The sequence below is a fragment of the Carassius auratus genome, chromosome 40, assembly GCF_003368295.1.
Source record: "Carassius auratus strain Wakin chromosome 40, ASM336829v1, whole genome shotgun sequence".
Lineage (NCBI taxonomy): Eukaryota > Metazoa > Chordata > Actinopteri > Cypriniformes > Cyprinidae > Carassius > Carassius auratus.
Genome location: NC_039282.1, coordinates 5,988,047 through 6,006,790, shown reverse-complemented (window position 1 = coordinate 6,006,790; position 18,744 = coordinate 5,988,047). Strand labels below are relative to the sequence as shown.

The 18,744-nt window shown below is 38.1% G+C and overlaps 1 protein-coding gene across 2 annotated transcripts; it reads left to right on the top strand.

Moving 5' to 3' along the window:
• The first annotated feature begins 3,503 nt into the window (after nucleotides 1-3,503).
• Nucleotides 3,504-17,700, top strand: LOC113058381 (uncharacterized). Of its 2 annotated transcripts, XM_026226223.1 has the most exons (19): nucleotides 3,510-3,758; nucleotides 5,507-5,723; nucleotides 7,223-7,374; nucleotides 7,480-7,600; nucleotides 8,038-8,104; nucleotides 8,795-8,891; nucleotides 8,992-9,783; nucleotides 10,440-12,989; nucleotides 13,603-13,695; nucleotides 13,939-13,986; nucleotides 14,121-14,215; nucleotides 14,299-14,397; nucleotides 14,618-14,787; nucleotides 14,874-14,976; nucleotides 15,340-15,501; nucleotides 16,125-16,218; nucleotides 16,559-16,658; nucleotides 16,761-16,966; nucleotides 17,078-17,700. In XM_026226223.1, the coding sequence occupies exons 2-19, from the start codon at nucleotides 5,623-5,625 to the stop codon at nucleotides 17,224-17,226; spliced, it is 5,199 nt and encodes a 1,732-aa protein (XP_026082008.1). In that variant the 5' UTR covers nucleotides 3,510-3,758; nucleotides 5,507-5,622; the 3' UTR covers nucleotides 17,227-17,700. The 2 variants fall into 2 exon arrangements, 1 of the variants encoding a protein (XP_026082008.1); XR_003277964.1 differs by lacking the exons at nucleotides 16,761-16,966; nucleotides 17,078-17,700 and having other exon boundaries at nucleotides 3,504-3,758; nucleotides 15,340-15,427; nucleotides 16,559-16,650.
• Nucleotides 17,701-18,744: the final 1,044 nt, after the last annotated feature.

Genomic DNA, 18,744 nt, shown 5'->3' with positions numbered 1-18,744 from the left:
TGGAATAATTTATAAATCCCATAAACTTATATTTTGTTCACAATAGAATATAGATAACATATCGAATGTTGAAAGTGAGACATTTTGAAATGTCATGCCAAATATTGGCTCATTTTGGATTTCATGAGAGCTACACATTCCATCCAAAGATTCAGAGAATCAAGAAAAATCTCTGTGCATAGGGGTCAAGGCCGGAAAACCATCCTGGATGCCGTGATCTTTGGGTCCTTAGACATCACTGCATCACATACAGGAATGCTTTTGTAATGGAAATCACAACATGGGCTCAGGAATACTTCCAGAAAAAATTGTCGATGAACACAATCCACCGTGCCATTCGCCTTTGCCAGATAAAACTCTTTTTAGAAAACTGGGATGCCATGTCATCCGGACTAAAGAGGACAAGGACAACCCAAGTTGTTATCAGCGCTCAGTTCAGAAGCCTACATCTCTGATGGTATGGGGTTGCATGAGTGCATGTGGCATGGGCAGCTTACACATCTGGAAAGGCACCATCAATGCTGAAAGGTATATCCAAGTTCTAGAACAACATATTCTCCCTTCCAGACGCCGTCTCTTTCAGGGAAGACCTTGCATTTTCCAACACGATAATGACAGACCAGTACTGCATCAATTACAACATCATGGCTGCGTAGAAGATCTTTCACCCATAGAAAACATTTGGCGCGTCATAAAGAGGAAGATGTGACAAAGAAGACCTAAGACAGTTGAGCAACTAGAAGTCTGTGTTAGACAAGAATGGGAGAACATTCCTTTTCCTAAACTTGAGCAACTTGTCTCCTCAGTTCCCAGACGTTTGCAGACTGTTATAAAAAGAAGAGGGGATGCCACACAGTGGTAAACATGGCCTTGTCCCAACTTTTTTGAGATGTGTTGATGGCATCAAGTTTAAAATCAACTTATTTTTCCCTTAATATAATAAATTTTCTCAGTTGAAAAAATGTATATGTCATCTATGTTGTATTCTGAATAAAATATTTACATTTGAATCTTCCACATCATTGCCTTCTGTTTTTATTCCCAATTTGTAGTGTCCCAACTTTTTTTGAATCGGGTTTGTAAATACATTCAAGATATAGCTTATCTACCAATAGGAACCTGCAAATTATCATTTTTATTAAATTAATCTAAATAGTACAGTTCACTCAAAACTCATAGCTTCAAAACTTTGAAGCTTAACGGATGTATAAAAATGTTTTATAGACTGGAGAGTTTGTACTCACTTGCCTCTTTACAGTGTGTGAAATCTACCCATTTCGAAACTGTACTCCTACTTGTTAAACATAATCCTGGTTAAACTTGTTCTAATATTAACTTGTTAAAGGAATATACAAGACTAAATGTGTATATTTACTTTACTTGAAATTACCAGGAAATAAAGTAATGTATATACCCACGGACATGTTGTGTTCCTGAATCCTGAATCTGTTTTGAACAAACTGATTTGGTAAATGATTCAATGATTCACTCATAAATACACTAATTTGTCGCTGTCTATTTGTGTACTGAATGTTACCTGCAAGAAACACTGAAAGTCCCAACCATTAATTCACAGACTGTCTGGAACAAAACAGACACGCCAAGAGATAGCATCAAAAGTCCCAGTGCTGTTGTACATCAGCATTCACTGAACAAATAGGGACTGAAACGAACCATTGTATAACAGCAGTACACGTGCTGGTCATATAATTAGAATATCATCAAAAAGTTGATTTATTTCAATAATTCAATTCAAAAAGTGAAACTTGTATATTATATTCATTCATTACACACAGACTGATATATTTATAATATTTATATTTATATAAATGTTTATTTCTTTTAATTTTGATGATTATAACTGACAACTAAGGAAAATCCCAAATTTAGTATCTCAGAAAATTAGAATATTGTGAAAACGTTCAATATTGAAGACACCTTGTGCCACACTCTGATCAGCTAATTAACACCTGAAAAGCCTTTAAATGGTCTCTCAGTCTAGTTCTGTAGGCTACACAATCATGGGGAAGACTGCTGACTTGACAGTTGTCCAAAAGACGACCATTGACACCTTGCACAAGGAGGGTAAGACACAAAAGGTCATTGCAAAAGAGACTGGCTATTCACAAAGCTCTGTGTCCTAGCACATTAATAGAGAGGCGAAGGGAAGGAAAAGATTTGGTAGAAAAAAAGAGTACAAGCAATAGGGATAACTGCACCCTGGAGAGTATTGTGAAACAAAACTCGTTCAAAAATGTGGGGGAGATTCACGAAGAGTGGACTGCAGCTGGAGTCAGTGCTTCAAGAACCACTACACACAGACGTATGTATGCAAGACATGAGTTTCAGCTGTCGCATTCCTTGTGTCAAGCCACTCTTGAACAACAGACAGCATCAGAGGCGTCTAAAGACAAAAAGGACTGGACTGCTGCTGAGTTGTCCACAGATATGTTCTCTGATGAAAGTAAACTTAGCATTTCCTTTGTAAATCAGGGTCCCAGAGCCTGGAGGAAGAGAGAAGAGGCACACAATCCACGTTGCTTGAGGTCCAGTGTAGTTTCCACAGTCAGTGATGGTTTGGGGTGCCATGTGATCTGCTGGTGTTGGTCCACTGTGTTTTCTGACATCCAAGGTCAACACAGCCATATATCAGGAAGTTTTAGAGCACTTCATGCTTCCTGCTGCTGACCAACTTCATGGAGATGCAGATTTCATTTTCCAACAAGACTTGGCACCTGCACACAGTGCCAAAGCTACCAGTACCTGGTTTAAGGACCATGGTATCCATGTTCTTAATTGGCCAGCAAACTCGCCTGACCTTAATCCCATAGAAAATCTATGGGGTATTGGGAAGAGGAAGATGCGATATGCCAAACCCAATAAGGCAGAAGAGCTGAAGGCCACTATCAGAGCAACCTGGGCTCTCATAACACCTGAGCAGTGCCACAGACTGATCGACTCCAAGCCACGCCGCATTGCTGCAGTAATTCAGGCAAAAGGAGCCCCAACTAAGTATTGACTGCTGTACATGCTCATACTTTCCATTTTCATACTTTTTAGTTGGCCAAGATTTCTAAAAATACTTTATTTGTATTGGTCTTAAGTAATATTCTAATTTTCTGAGATACTGAATTTGGTATTTTCGTTAGTTGACTTTTTGAATGGAATTAGTGAAATAAATCAACTTTTTGATGATATTCTAATTATATGACCAGCACCTGTATGTTACCGGAAGACTTGTGAGTTAATGGAAATAATATTGTTTGCACAGACACTGACTGCCTCTGAATTACTAACCACACACAAATTAAATAACGTATTAATATTATTATGCAGATACGTTTTAAATAAGATGGCCACATATGTATCTATAATTTAATATGTTTGTAAATAAATGATGTAGCTAAAAACAAACATAACTAAAAATAAACAAATAAATGTATGTAAAAAGACAGAAAATTGATAAGTGGAATATAAACTATTTAAATGTTTTCGTGTAGTGCCAACATTATACCGTACATATTATTTTGGAAACGCGTTTAATGCGTTAACGTCACGCGTGAAATACGCCTGCCGTATACTTCTGATTGGAGTGTTCTGTCTTGGCGCGTCGCGTCGACCGCTCAAACTCAGTCTTTGATTGGTCCAATGGAAGCCGACGTCAAGACTCCGTCCACGCGTCGCTCATTCAGTGAGGATGGGTTCTGTACCCACTGCGCGTCAGTGAGGCGCTTCAGAAGTTCTGCTACGGAAACAAGGTGAGCTGAAAAGAAATACATATCGACAAATACCTGGCATTTTGTAGGCCTATGTGAAGATTGTTTTTGAACTGTGGAATATATTATATACTTGAATATATTGTCACTGTTTTCGGTCTCGAGTAAACTTCATGAAAAGTAAAGTGTTGATCGATGGACTGACATAAATCATATATAGCTGTATTAACACTGTATTCATATTACAGGGTTACTAATATCCGGTTAATTTTGATTATTTATCGAAATGATTCTGATATGAAGATAGTGACAGGTTCTTATCTGCTCTCGAGTTCACCACTGTATAAATGTTGCACTGATGAATGAATGCAATGCATTTATGACGATTAAATATAAATGCAATACAGAGGATTAATGCATTTATTAGAAAACAGCCTAATAGAAAAGAGCACATGAATCCCGAGACAGCTGTGATTGTATCACTGAAGACAAGAATAGATCACATTATCCTGTTTTTAAAATTCAATTACATGTCTATACGTTCAACTAATAAACTCCTAAATCTCCAAAGTGCTTCTTTAGGTTAAACTATTTTACATATCCAGAAAAAATACAAGTATATATTTATACTAAAAATAAATTAAAGATAAGTGGTTGAAATCAATTTATTTTGAATAAACAAAATTAGTTGACTAACTTTCATCAAAATTTGTTTATTTAAATATATCTAAAATACATTTATTGCAACCACTCAGCTTACAGACATATGTATGTTCACTGAATCGTTTTTTTTTTTCAGTGTATCTTGTTTATTAAAAGTGCAATTTATCTTACATTTCATAAAATGCTGTATGTTTACTAAGAACTTGTCCAATCCAACCTAATGCAATTTGCAATGAAGAGCCTCATTTGATGAGTCAGAAACCCTTTGGACAGAAACAGGATTCAGGATGCGATATTACAGCATCAAATCCTGTAGATCAACCAGCATGTTAAATCCATTACTCATATGCTCTTGATGGTTTGTTTAATAAAACAATAAATACATTCATAATTTCAGACTTGAGTCAGACTCTCATTAGAGAATATATATTTTTGTTAAACTTCGTTATTAAGCTCCTCACCCATGTAAAGTATTTACATTTTCATGTTAGCTGGTTGTTTGTATAATGTTATGTATTAGGCTGCCTATGTCATTTCTTTGATGCTTGTTTTGTTTCAGGTATAACCCAGAGTAAATAGTGTTTCAGTGAGCTGGTGTCAAATATTTGCACTGTTAACTCGACATGCTGGTGTCTTATGCATTAAATATGGTCATATGTCCATGTAAGCAAACATTTTTCTTAACAAATGGATTCAGGTGTGTTTTTATTTTTTTGTGCATAGAAATAAACCAATAATACTAATAGAACATACCGAAGCCATTTTCTGACATTTTAAAATGTGATCAACATTACGCAATTTATGTTCAATGGAAAAGGTCATCATTTGCTTTAAATGTGCTCGATCTAAAGGTCTGCCCCTGCTCATGGTCAACTGACAGAGCCATCACATGTTTTGTTCAATCTCAGCGTTCTCTAAACAGACTCTCACTCAACTTCATTGTGCATTTATTTAGAATCAAATTTAATTCCAAAATTATATCAAATTCAGCATACAAACTGGGTTACATCTGTCCTTTCCATTAAATAAATGGCTAAATAATAATCAGATTATATTTTCATAGAAAAGCCACTTTATGAGAAAGAGACTAATTGAGAAACTAAGATGTCTTTGCATTCTCATTGCAGGTGTCGTGATAGAGCATAATGAAATGAAGGTGATTCAGAAAGAACAAGAGAAAGCAGTGTGGACTCTGTGAGTCTCAGTACTAGAGTCCCCAACTGTGAGAAGAACAGTGGTCATCATGATAGACCTGAGCCACCTGACCGAGGAGGAACAGGAGATGATCGTGACGGTTTTAAAGAGGGACGCTGAGTTGAAGAAAGCAGAGGAGGAACGAATCAAGTAAGACCTTTATATGTAGGCTAAATGACCTAGCCTGGTAATACCAAACTCTGCTACTTCGCTTTGCTTTGTAGATAGAAGCGAACTGAAATTGAGCGGAAATACGAAGTCTGACATAGTCAGGCTATAAATGAAAGTTTTTGTAATGATGGAGTAATGATGCTGAAATTTCCGCTTTGGCATCACATGATTAAATTACATTTTAAAATATATTACAGTAGAAAAGTTTGCAATAATATTTCACAGTATTACGATATTAGTTTATTTTTGACCAAATAAATGCAGCCTATGTGAGCATAAGAGACTAGAACTTTTGCACATCTGGTAATTTTTACACATATCTAATGAAATACATCAAAATACAATGTGACAAACAGGACATTAATCCACAGACTAACAGTAAGAGGTTCGCCCACATGAACGCCATTGCACTAGTAAATTATTTGTTCTCAAGTTTAATGCTTTGAATGGAGACTGGAAGTACATGAAAGGAAGAATCCAGAATCTGGTCATGTCTGGGTGATTTCCCTGTGGTTAGCCTCAACTGTACTGAACCTTATATAAAAAGATTAAGTCCACCCTTGTGGAATAATTGTCTTGGCCTTTTCACATGACCAACATACTTTGCCCTCCTTCAAAAGTGAAGATGTGTTCCAAACACATGATTTTAATCAAACCATTTTGAATTACTGCAAACAGTCACAATGTCTTTATTAAGCTTGTTTTTAAATTGTAGCTCTTTGTAGCATTTCAAATGTCAAACAAGTCATAGAATTAGGGGTGCTCCGATCAAGATCGGCCGATCGTTATGCGCATCTCGTCAGTAAAGCCGGTTCTCTAATCAGCGGTTAATTCCATCAGGTGCGTGATTTCACATAGAGCAGCTGTTACTACACAGAGCCGTTGTTAACTGAGAAGATGCGGCAAAAAACACTGAAAAATTAACGTGATTTGCGCATCTTTTCCGATCGTGATCGGAGCACCCCTACATAGAATAATTATTATTTTCGACCTTTTGAGCTGTTATTCTTAAGGAATCATTTGATAAATCTCTTAATCATTAGTGTCTGAATTATAGCTACTAGGAATATGGATAGTACCTAAGCAACCATTATGAGAGATTTTGTATTTGTAAAGCAAACAGTCAGTTCTTGAAGACAGTCTAGTGTATGAAGAATGTAATTGATTTAGGAGGGTGAGCTGTGTAACGTAAAAAAGAAATAAAGTGCAATGAGGTAACAACATTTGGAAAGCTCGGGCTGGAGCGTCCTTTTTTTAAAAAAATGCATTTAAAACAAACAGAAAATTTTATTAGCAAACAACCGAAGATGTGATAAGTGCAGTGCATTCTGTCCTTGATTGCTGATGTCGTAAACGAATTTGCGGCCTATAGAATGCATGCTGACGTAAGACTATATTAGGTTAGATGCATGTTACTGGGAACTGTTGATGACTTTGATTTTTCTCACCCAAAGTTGAACCTCTCATTTGATTACCAGACAGCTGCAGAGAGCCGTCCCAGAGGAAGACAAACGCAAATTTATGTCAGGGGAATGGTTCGACAAAATGAAGTCACAGAGACACCAGGACAGAATTCATGGCTCTGAAATCATCATGGCATCGATGAGGCAAAGGAAACCCTCAGTTGTCGGTGAGATCAAAAAGCCATTAGGCAACTCTTATCGAAATCTCGATTAAATGCTTTGTTAGCAAACATATCAAACAGCAGTAAATATCTCACTATCCTCATATGCAGAGTATTTTACCAAGTCTTGGGGTGGTAGATCTGGAAGCATCAGCCGAAAGGACAGTGATGGCATCATGACGTCACCTAAAGTAACACAAACTACTGAGTCTTCAGAGGAGCTAAAGAAGAGGTAATGCTAGATGTTTATGAACAAAAGCACAGATACATCATCAATGGTTCAAGCGCGGTGGGCATAATCCTACACTGTATATTTAGACACAGTCATCTCATTGAGTAGCTCTGTATTCATCAACTTATCCAGAACAACCGGAGTAATAACTGTTAACGTTTGCTTTTGGTTTGCACTGTGTATGCAACCTCCACCCCTCCCTGGGGCATTGTGTGCTTTGCAGGTGTGGATATCTTATGATTTCAAGATCTGTATGACTCGACAAGGATCAACAGAGGAGTGTGCACGCTGTCCTTTTAAAGTGCTCTAAGGTTGAATTGATCCTGGTCACTGCAGGATGTCTTGTAGAATTCAGTCCAAATCAGTGGGATTTGTTTTCTTTTGTTTCTTATGAATGCAAGCATAAAAATGCAATTGCTATTTGTTTTTTAATTTAGGGAAAATGGAGAGATGTTAGAGGTCCAGCAAGAAAAACGAAACATAGGCATGAGATCGCCCTCAGAGGTATGTAAGTGGTCATACAACTTGCCTTATCAGTGTCAACTGCCTTCACCATTAGTGTATATCCTTGCGAAAAACACTTAAAGGGGTCGCATCATAAGGAAACAAAATTTCTGAAAATCCTGTGTGAAAAGGGTTCCTACTGAACTCAAAATAAATTAATAAATACATTAACATATGGCTGCCCACATTTAAACACTGATAACACCTTAGGGAGGATACTTCCAAAATATAACACAGGCTTTGCAAAGAGGCTGTTACTGAATGACGGGGCAGAGCAAACAGTTAAGTACATTGGACTCATCAGCAGACCTGCAGCTTGTGTGTAAACAGATCTGTTTCTCATGTCACATGATACCAGGATGTTATGTGTAGAGGGATAACAATTTGGTAATTTCTATGTATCCGAAAGAGGGTGGAAAATGGTCATGAATTTAATGTAAAATTTTATCATTAAACTTCAGTAACACTACAGGATAAGGAAATAAATAAAATTGCTTTATAAAAATGTATGATATGATCCCTTTTAAGTTCAGGTCTCTAGTGCATGAAACTGAAGTGAAAGTCAATATTAGATGACAAATAAATGAATATGGCCTCAATAATCAGTGTATTTCTGCATAGCTGACCTGTTAGCATTCCACTGTGCTGCTCGCAGCAAGTAGTTATCTTTGTCTCTTTACCTGGTTCCAGCCAAGGCACAACCCATTCAACGGTGATCCAACAGAGCTTGATTTTACATCAGGACATGAACGCAGGAATTCATTAGACGGAGGCTCTGGATCACAAGGTTTATGTAGCAACTTCTTGTATAATGTTCATTTGTGCTCATAACTTGAAGAAATTTGTAGTTCTGTGTTCTCCCATGCTTACAAGTCTCACATTTGCAGTTAAACTTCAGGAAACAAGTCATGGTGAAGTTAAAAGTGAGGTCCCACACAACCAACCTCCTGGTCAAAAGCCTGTGCCAAAGAAAAGGACCAAAATCAACAAACCACAGAGCTCTGTCTCAGACAGCACCAGCTCTGTGTCCATCCAGAGTGTGTCCACCACAGAAGGCTCAGGTATCAGGTCTCCGCCACCAAGAAGTATCCTCAAACAAAGCTCCGATGAGCCCACTCTCAAGAGTCAACTGCGACAACCAGTAGTATCCCTAAGTTATGTTCGCCAAAACAGAAGTCAAGAGAAGGATCTAGAAGAAGCTAAACTTTCTCTGGGTGGTACAGAAGAATCAAGTAGCAAAACTGAAAACATAGAGCAATTTAGCTCTCCTTCACCACTGAAGTTGCAAAAGTCACGTTTACCAGTTAGAGCTTCATCGCAGCTGATAAACCCTTCACAAGTCTTACAAGAAAAACCAAAGATAAAACCACGTCTAAGTCTGAACTCTATCACAAGAGCAGATGATGGCAAAAAAGTGGAAGAACTTCTAAAACGAAGAGGAGACACAAATAGTTGCCTTCCTCAGACATCAAGTATGGAATTAGAGGGCCAAAACATTCATGATGAAATTGACCTTCCTCGTGAGAATGCAAAGTTCTCATTGGCAGACAACTCTGAAAAGCCACTGGATGAGATCACTGCCCCGCAACCTACATCTGGGAATGTGGACAATTATATGAGTCCATATCAAAAATTGGAAAAGAAAAGAACTGAAGAAAATATGAAGAAAACTGCTGTTGGTATGAACCACATTTTTTAGGAATGTTTAAGATTTGTTACATTTAAATTCACCCCAAAATTTGAATAATGTTATTTACCCATCCTTGTGTCATTTCAAACCTTTACGACTGACTGACTTCTGCCGAACACAAAGTAGATCATTTAACAAGCATCTGGTTATGCTTTGGGTGAACGGAAAAATAATGGCAGTACACTGGGTCTCACTTTAGTGCTTAAAGCACCCAAGTGTGTCAGCAAAACACACATTTAGCTTGCGGTTCATTTCCCAAATGCACCAATCAGTTTTGGTGAAAAACATCCTGATATTCAAGCAACTATTCACTCATCCAGCTCTTCACGCTGCAGTCCAGCAGGTGATGGAAATGTTCACCCTTCTTCTGCTTCAACAAACCAAATGACATGGTACTGCCACCTTTATTGAAAATTCACACAATTGGATATTAATTTTCTCCTTTGTGCATCCACTGCTGTGTTCTGCAGAAGAAAGAAAGTCATATGGGTTTGGAATGACATCAAGGTAAGTAAATGATGACATGATTTTCATATTTTGGTTAAATAATCTTAAATTTAAATTTTGTATAATAAAATTATTGCTTACAATAGTGTTGTCTAGATTCCGCTCTGGCCATTAAGTGCTACACTGTTTGTCTTACAGATCAACAATTTCCCAAATCCCTCAACATAACCGATACATTCAACAAGACAGATGCCTCTACTGACTTTGAGACTGACCATATCCTCCATGTCTTCAATGTAAACCAAGAGACTAATAACTCAAAACAAGAAGATGCCAAACTGGAAGTCATGACAGATGAACATATTCCCACACCTACTGACGGACAAGGAGATTCCGTTGCCAAAGTTCTTGAGTGGTTTAGCAGAAGCTCAGACAGCAGTGATTGGCTTGATATAGAGAGTGATGTCCAGGACATGGAGGACGAAACCAAGATTGATGACATAGACTTTGAAGATGATGTTGATCAGAGAGCAAAACCAAGAGATAATGTGTACTTGATCATACCACGCCAAAGTGAAGAGGTTCCATCAGAAGTCAATACAATATTTCTACAACAGACAGATTGGGGAAAGGAACAGAGTGTTGATGAGCCTCCCCAGAATTCTCCAAAAGAACGGAGAAGATCTGAATCTGCTTCTTATAAAGAGCCTCTCATCAAGAAGCCCTCTATTGACGCTGCTCTTACTGCAAACAATGTGGCTCCAAAGATCCCAGAGGTGAACATTTCTGTAGGTGGGAAAGTTAGTCAAAATGAGAACAGAACAGAGGCTTTTCTCAAAAGAGAGTTAGAGACCAAAGTCGAACTGGAAAACACTGACATCAAGCAGACCCAATATCAGCCACAAGAAAGACCAGTTTCTGAAGAGAACCAGCAGCCTAAGATTTCAAATTTAAGATCATTCTGGGAGAACGAAAAGACTGGTCCAAAGATTTTGATTGGCAAATCTAGTGCACCTGCTAAAAATGAACACTTCATCCCTAGTGATATTAGCAGAAAGCCAACTGAAGGTGTAGAGGACCAACAGAGAAGTGAACAAAGCTTGAATGTAACGTATCCAGGACATCACAAAAGAGATCAAGATGGGGAAGATTTAGACCTTGATCATGTTGGAAATGCCAACACCACTTATAAACCTCAAGTATCCATTTTTACAGATGGCTCGAAACCATTGATATATGCTAATCAGAAGACTGACCAAATTTGTGCAAGCTCTCCCTTGGAGAAAGATGTTACTCTTTCACATATAAAATTATCTTCACCATGCCTTGACCGTGGATCCTTGCTAGCGGGTCAAAATGGTGATAGCAAGGGAGGCACCATTAGCATCAACTGTGCAGATCACACCACTCCAAAGGAATTAGAGGCAAAATCAAAAACCGCACCAAGGACAAATCAAGTCCCTTTTGTTAAGCAGAATTCCCAGCAAGAGAATATGGCAGAGAGGATCAAGCAACTCAGGTCCTTCTGGGAGAAAGAATCTAAAACATCAGCAGCAGCAGCAGCTCAAAACAGATCGACTACTACTGCTCGACTGAACCAAAGATTTACTAAATCTGAGTTTGATCTGAGAAAAATAGGTACGGAGTATGATGATTATCATGAAGATGTTGAGGACAGTACTTCAGCCAGAGGTAGACTGTCTCCCAATTTCTCTGTGAGTCCGCTATGGAAGGATAAAGCAGTTGTGACAGATGTGACAGATGGTATGAGAACTTTACAGTTTAAGAACCTGCGTGACTTCTGGGGAGGATCACCTACAAAATCTGGGCAAGGGTCACCGGTTCTTGAAAGTGGAAATCAGAGATCATTAAGTCCACAAAGTCAAAATGAGAGAGCCAATGTCAAAGACTTTGTAAATGAAAGCCAGAATAACAAAACTTCCTCACCAGCCAAAACTAGAGTATTCCACTCTCCCTCGAAGAAGAGGATTATGTCAAGACAAGAATCTGGATCAAAAACCGGGCCATCACATGTGGTCTCAGGCGAAGCCATCTCCAATGGACTTTCTCATTCTCTTCAGCAACAGAAAGGCTCTCAGACCTCTTCAGAAGCCACAATGGTACCTAAACCTCAGGTTGGTCAAGAGTTACAACCAAAACACAGTAGAAGAAACAGCAAAGGCAGTCTAAATGGAAGACCACATGCCATGCAACGAGCCACCAGCATGTTTTCTGTGAACACTGAGGTTGAGGAGCAAAGCCAGGACTTAAATCTTCAGTCCAGGAAGTCCCAGGGCACCAATCTGCAACAGGTTAAAAAGGCACCAGAAGCCATCATCACACAGTCCAGGGAAACACAGGAAGCTTGTTATACCCTGCCAAAAACTTCCCCAGAAATCTCTTGGAGAGAGAGAGACAAAAACACTCAGAGAAGACCGTCACGTACTTCAGAGGATTTTGAGTCTCAACCTCTTGCTAGATCCTTTATTTCACGGGACTATCAGCATTACCTCGGCATCACAGAGGACAGAAGTATGTACACTCCACCTCCAGATACAGAGCAGGTTGAAGATTTTATCTGCACTTCATTTACATCATCTCCAGAGACCCACTACAGCTGTAAGTGTTCCCCTGTGAAAACCAGTACTCCAGTACAGGGCTCCCCCGACCTACAAGCCAGGAGAGGGAGCCTGGGACGCCACTCAACCACACAAACTGATAGAAATGCCACTAAGGGGAATGTAAACCGTGAGTTCAGAGCTTTTTCTTTTACTATACTCTACAGGTTTCACAAACTTTTTTTAACCAAGGACCCCCTTCATGTTTACTTGGAATCCAATATTAGATGAAAGTATCTGTCGAATGCATACATATAAATCTATAAGATATTTTTCAAGCATTTTAGAGGAATGCTGTAGCTTAAACAGTTTTATCAACTGCCACGTGTGAATCGTAAATCTGTTTACTTAGAATAGTAATAATACACCTCTCCTCATCAGATCACTCAGTCTGAGGGACAAACTACATGCCAGAGTTAAATAATTAGGTTTAGTGATTTAGAAAAAGTTTTAACCATAAGTATGAGCATGAAATGTGTGTGCAGTCATTAGAGAATTATTAACCGGATTTAAAAGGACTAAATGACCCCAATCTTAATCTATTGGCAAATAAGGGATATATAATTAAATCAGCGTTGTATTACAATTTCTCACGGCTTCCCTTTCAAGTGTCAAATAGTAAGTGCTCACATTACACACTAGCACAAGAAAAGGGAACAAAAGACCAGTAAACATTCTTCTCGCTTCTTGAATTCATTTTTTATACCTCTATAGGATCAAACTTACATTGTCAAATCTTACAGGTGAAAATGAGAGTCCCATTCAGAAAGCCTTGAAACGAGCTTCATCTAGACCTGTGAACCATAAAAGCATGGAAGACATCAGCACTCTTCCTAGTAAGCATCAATCCTCTCTGTCATGTCAAACACTTGTGTCAGACTATCATTTATGTTTATCATTAGTTTTTCAGCTAAAAGTACTACATCCATATTTAGCTCAGAGTATCCTTTCAGAGTTTACTTATCACACACAGTAGCAGCACAATGCTTCCTCCAGAGTACACCTTATTGTTTGGCTCTAAATGGAGACTATCTGTTCTACTTTTTCCTGTGTTTTGTCATTGTGATCTCTTCCCTAAGGACAAGACCAGCAGCAAACACATGACTACATGCAGGGCAACCATGATGGCAAGTTTTAAGCTTATCTTCTTGATATGTTTTATATGCACTCATTTTGTTGACATCGTATTTACACATTCATTTGCTTTCTATGATATTGGCAATTGCTCTGAATCTCACTCACTCCTGACGTCTTGTTGAAGACTCCAGCACACTTGTCCAGACTTCCTTTGCCACATCAGACCCTGTGCACCTGAAGCAACTCAGCAAATCAGTGCCCTCGTTCCTGCATAAAGAAGTTGGTTCATTGGTCTTTTTAACAGTCCAAGTAACAAAAAATGTGTGGTGCTCAAAATGTCTGCTACTGTCCTGTCTTTTAAGAGTGATGGAGGCGAGAGTGACTCTGAGAGCAACAGTGTACTACAGTGGAATAACAGACAATTCACTGACCTCAGCTCTGGATCCACCCTCCTGTCATCCGTATGTTCATATTCTATATATATTATATACAATACTATTTACCAAGTTCATGCATAATATATACTCCATACTCAGAACATGTTTTGCTTATGTATGCTAATTAATTGTTCACAATAAGAGCCAAAAATTAGCTTAGAATGAAAATAGGGTCCAATTTAATTTTAAGTTAAGCACGCTGGTGAACTGGGATTTTTCAGTACTGTATTTCCATCATCCTCAGGTTAGCGGCAGTGTTGTGAGCGTGTACAATAGTGTCTACAGCAGTGTTGACATTCAAGGAAGCATCCAGTTTTCACTAAACTATGTGCACAAATTGCGGGAGTTCCACATCTTTGTTGTTCAGTGCCAAAATCTGGCAGCAGTGGACATGAAGAGGAATCGATCTGACCCGTAAGACTGCGATCTCAGTACCACCCACCCTTTCTCCTCTAAATAGAGCTCCCCCCTCCCCCATGGATAACTTGTTCTTTTTCTAGGTATGTTAAAAGTTGCCTCATACCTGATCCTGCCAATCTGGGAAAAAGAAAAACTGCTGTGAAGAAGAAAACACTGAATCCTACATACAATGAGATTCTTAGGGTAAGAGCATCACTGATAGAATAAATCAGGGCTAGTTATCGCATTTTTCATGCATTTAAATGTTATGCATTTTTTTAATATGATTTAATATATTTGCACATCACATTTCATTTTGTTGCATGAATTGCTTAATGTTTCATAATTATTTTACTGTTCATACCGAGCTGAAATGTCTTCAATAGGCTGTTTAATGGCAGATTCCATTGTGATAACATGCCCCGCTATTAGGTGTGTTCAGTTTAGTGTAAAGTAATTTACTTCCAGGCTATAATGGCTGAAATGCAGGCCACAGTGCCCCCTAAATGCATTAAATCAAATGCCTAATAATCTTAAACTGTTCATTTTATTATTTGATGCCTACAGTACAGAGTACGAATGGAGTGCCTGATGTCCCAGGTGCTCAACCTTTCAGCATGGCACAATGACACATTTGGTCGTAACAGCTTTCTGGGTGAGATAGAGCTTGACCTCTCCTCTTGGGATTTTAATGACAAAGAGTGGAAGCTTTTACCTCTTAAACCAAGGGTATGAATGTGTTGATCATTTCTCTTATTGTGGCACTTGTGATATACAGCATTTCAAATACTTCAAATACTTCATACACCAACACATGATCTCTTACTCTAATGTTACCTGGACTTTATTATTATTTTTGGTTTACTAGTGTAGACTTTCATATTGTTCCGAACACAGAAAACAAAAAACAGATCATCCTGAAGCAAAAAAAAAAAAAAACCTGTGCCAATCAGGCACTATGTGATTTATTTATTTATTTTGGAGAAATCTGACAGTACTAACTGAACAAAAATCTGCAGATGGGTTCTTACTTTCAGCATCTAGAAATAACTTCAAATTGGGACAAAAATACAAGAGTATGCCATTTCTGTGCTACTAGTGTCATCTAGTGGAACTAAAAAAGTAAAGCATGTTTTCAAATAACCTTTGCAGACAACCTTCTCAATCCCCAAATTCGGACCATTGAAAATCTTTTCACACCCTGAATAATAACTGAATAATTAAAATGGTCTGAGTACATAAATCTGTGTAGAGAAAGAGATTTTCAACAAGTAGAACAAGAAAAGTGTTTGAAATTTTTTTAAATTTTTAATTGAATAATGCCAGTATTTTTATTTTTGGTTCAATTCCAGAATCTCTTCTCTCAGACCACGAACAGCCTCCAGCCGTCTGACTTCAGAGGACGGATGACACTGGCCATTCGTTTCCTGCCACAGACGTCCCACTGTAAGGCTCCACCCATTACAATCATTTACTATTCACAATAATTCACATTAACACACTGTAAAGATTATTTTTCAAAGTTGTAAATAAATATCACTGGAGTACGTTTTACAAGAAATAAAAGTTTTCCTTCTTTAATTTCACCTTTAATTCAATGATTTACTTGTTATTTCTACTTTTACTAGCGATTTCTGAGTGGAAAATGTTTCCTAGACTTGTCAGCTGAACTGATATACTGAAAGACAGCACATTATGTCTCAGAAAAGTCAAAAGTCACATGTCAAATGGTCGTTGCTAATGTTTCTTTCTTAAAAAAAAAAAAAATAAATAAAAAAAACCCTAGCAAAGAACATTCCTGACTCTGGTGAAGTGCATATCTGGGTCAAAGACTGCAAGAATCTCCCTCCCATCAGAAGTCCAACTATTGACCCATATGTAAAATGGTAATAATAATAATAAAATCATCATTGGTCATATTACAATTGCATGGCATTATAGTTAATTTTCTTGAAAACATCTGAATACTTGTTTAATTGTTTGCACAGCTTTGTACTCCCTGACACCAGCAAAAAGAGCCGCCAGAAGACTCGGGTGATGAAGAGAACCGCCAACCCTATATTTAACCACACTATGGTATATGATGGCTTCGGGGCAGAGGACCTGAAAGAGGCTTGTGTGGAGCTTACTGTTTGGGACCGTGACCGACTAGCCAATCACCTTCTCGGAGGCCTGAGGCTCGGCATGGGCACAGGTGCGGTCCAGTTTCTGATGTTTACGCGATCTACAGCATAAACATGGACACATATAAAAGACATATTAACACAAATAATTATGTGCATTTAAAAGTCCGTTTTGTGTACAGGCAAGAGTTACGGAGTACAGGTGAACTGGATGGACTCTACAGCAGAGGAAGAGGCTTTATGGAGGAGAATGATGGAGTCTCCCAGTGAATGGGTGGAGGCCATGTTACCACTGAGGAGGATAACAGCAGCCAAAAACACATGGAAATGAGATTTCATCTCTCTACATCTTTCAAATAATATATGTCCACATAAAATACCTTGCATCTGTTACGACATATAGTATAATAGATTATAGTTTCTGCCGCCATGTTAACATGAGTTTCGTTACCATAGAGTATATAGATATACTCTATCTGGATGTATTTATTACCTTCACTTCTATGCTTTTTGCAGTATGACAGAACAGAGATCAGATCGAACCTTCCCACGCAAAATGGAAAATGCCATTTCGAAAATGATTTCAAAATGTTTTCAAAATGTGTCTAAAGGTGAATGCTGATGTGATTTTTTACCTAATCTATTTTACTATCTATTTTTAAAAGGTTGCAGATTTATGTAGCTAAGAAACATCCCAAATCACATATCTTTTGAGTAAAAAGACCTTACTGTATGTATTGTTGTACTGTATATGTTCAAGGCTTCAAAATAAAGTTTTGTAGAAGGTTGTTAAATCAGTGCATTTGTACGGTGGCAAAGTTTACCACACTTTCTCACTTTTGCATGCACAGAATACCCAAATTAACAAACCCAAGAAAGCAGCACAGGACTTCCCAGAAGAATGCAATTTAAGAACCTGCTACCTTGTTAGTGAAAAAATTCTGGATACAACTGTTTTTAAGCCAATCGCCTAAAGATATAAATGACTGTGATTAACCACACTGAATCAACAGTCATAACAGAGGAAACATTTTTTAGTCAGAATAAATGGTTGTTTTATAGTGGCTACCCTGTCCCATTGAGATGAGCACCTTTGTCTGGAACTGTATGAAACTCCTGGTCATTAGCACCACTTAGAGGAAAGAGTGCTGTTTACCATCTGCTTCTACAGTTCAGAAACACAACATAATCTTCATCCATTTAAATAAAAGGTTAAATTAAGACATTTTGAAACAAATAAACTCATTGAAGCAGTGCTGTGTTGGACTTTGTATTGCATGACAATGCAATTCTGACAATGCATTTAAATACAATGCACCACTATTGAAATCTGGTGAATGGAGGAAGTGAGACCAGGTCACGCTCACAGAACAAAAGCTCTGGTGAGACCGAAGAGAGAAGCAGAGCTGTCTGAACATGTGTACATTGTGGCACATAGGGCTACCCTCTCCTATCTCAAAGGATTAGATGAATAGCTTCTAGTTCCTCACACTCTTTTAGAAAAAACAAAGAAAATGTGCTCCTTTGGGAGAAAAAAGATTTTGTACTGAGATTGACAGATTGCATAAATGAATACACAAAAGTGTGACATTAAATGTTTGCCCTCTTGACCCATATTCTGCATCAAGACATATAAAGTCAAAATTAATTATTCAAATTATAAACAAAGTAATTTGGAAACAGACATTTGAAATATAGAAATGTAAGCTCATAAACAAGTTTGATGTAATATTTGGATGCCCTTGATAAACATCGACTGTCTGAGATCATAACAGAAGTGTCAATGAGTGAGTGGGGTCAGGGGGCACATAGTGGGCGGGTCATGCTTGTCATGTGACACTGCAGCCAC

Excerpts from the sequence above, each read along its gene's own strand:
- LOC113058381 (XM_026226223.1), top strand. The coding sequence starts at position 5,623 with ATGATAGACCTGAGCCACCTGACCGAGGAGGAACAGGAGATGATCGTG. Across the intron at positions 7,375-7,479 it reads AAGGAAACCCTCAGTTGTCG|AGTATTTTACCAAGTCTTGG; the intron begins GTGAGATCAAAA and ends CCTCATATGCAG. Across the intron at positions 16,967-17,077 it reads GAGGCTCGGCATGGGCACAG|GCAAGAGTTACGGAGTACAG; the intron begins GTGCGGTCCAGT and ends TTTTGTGTACAG.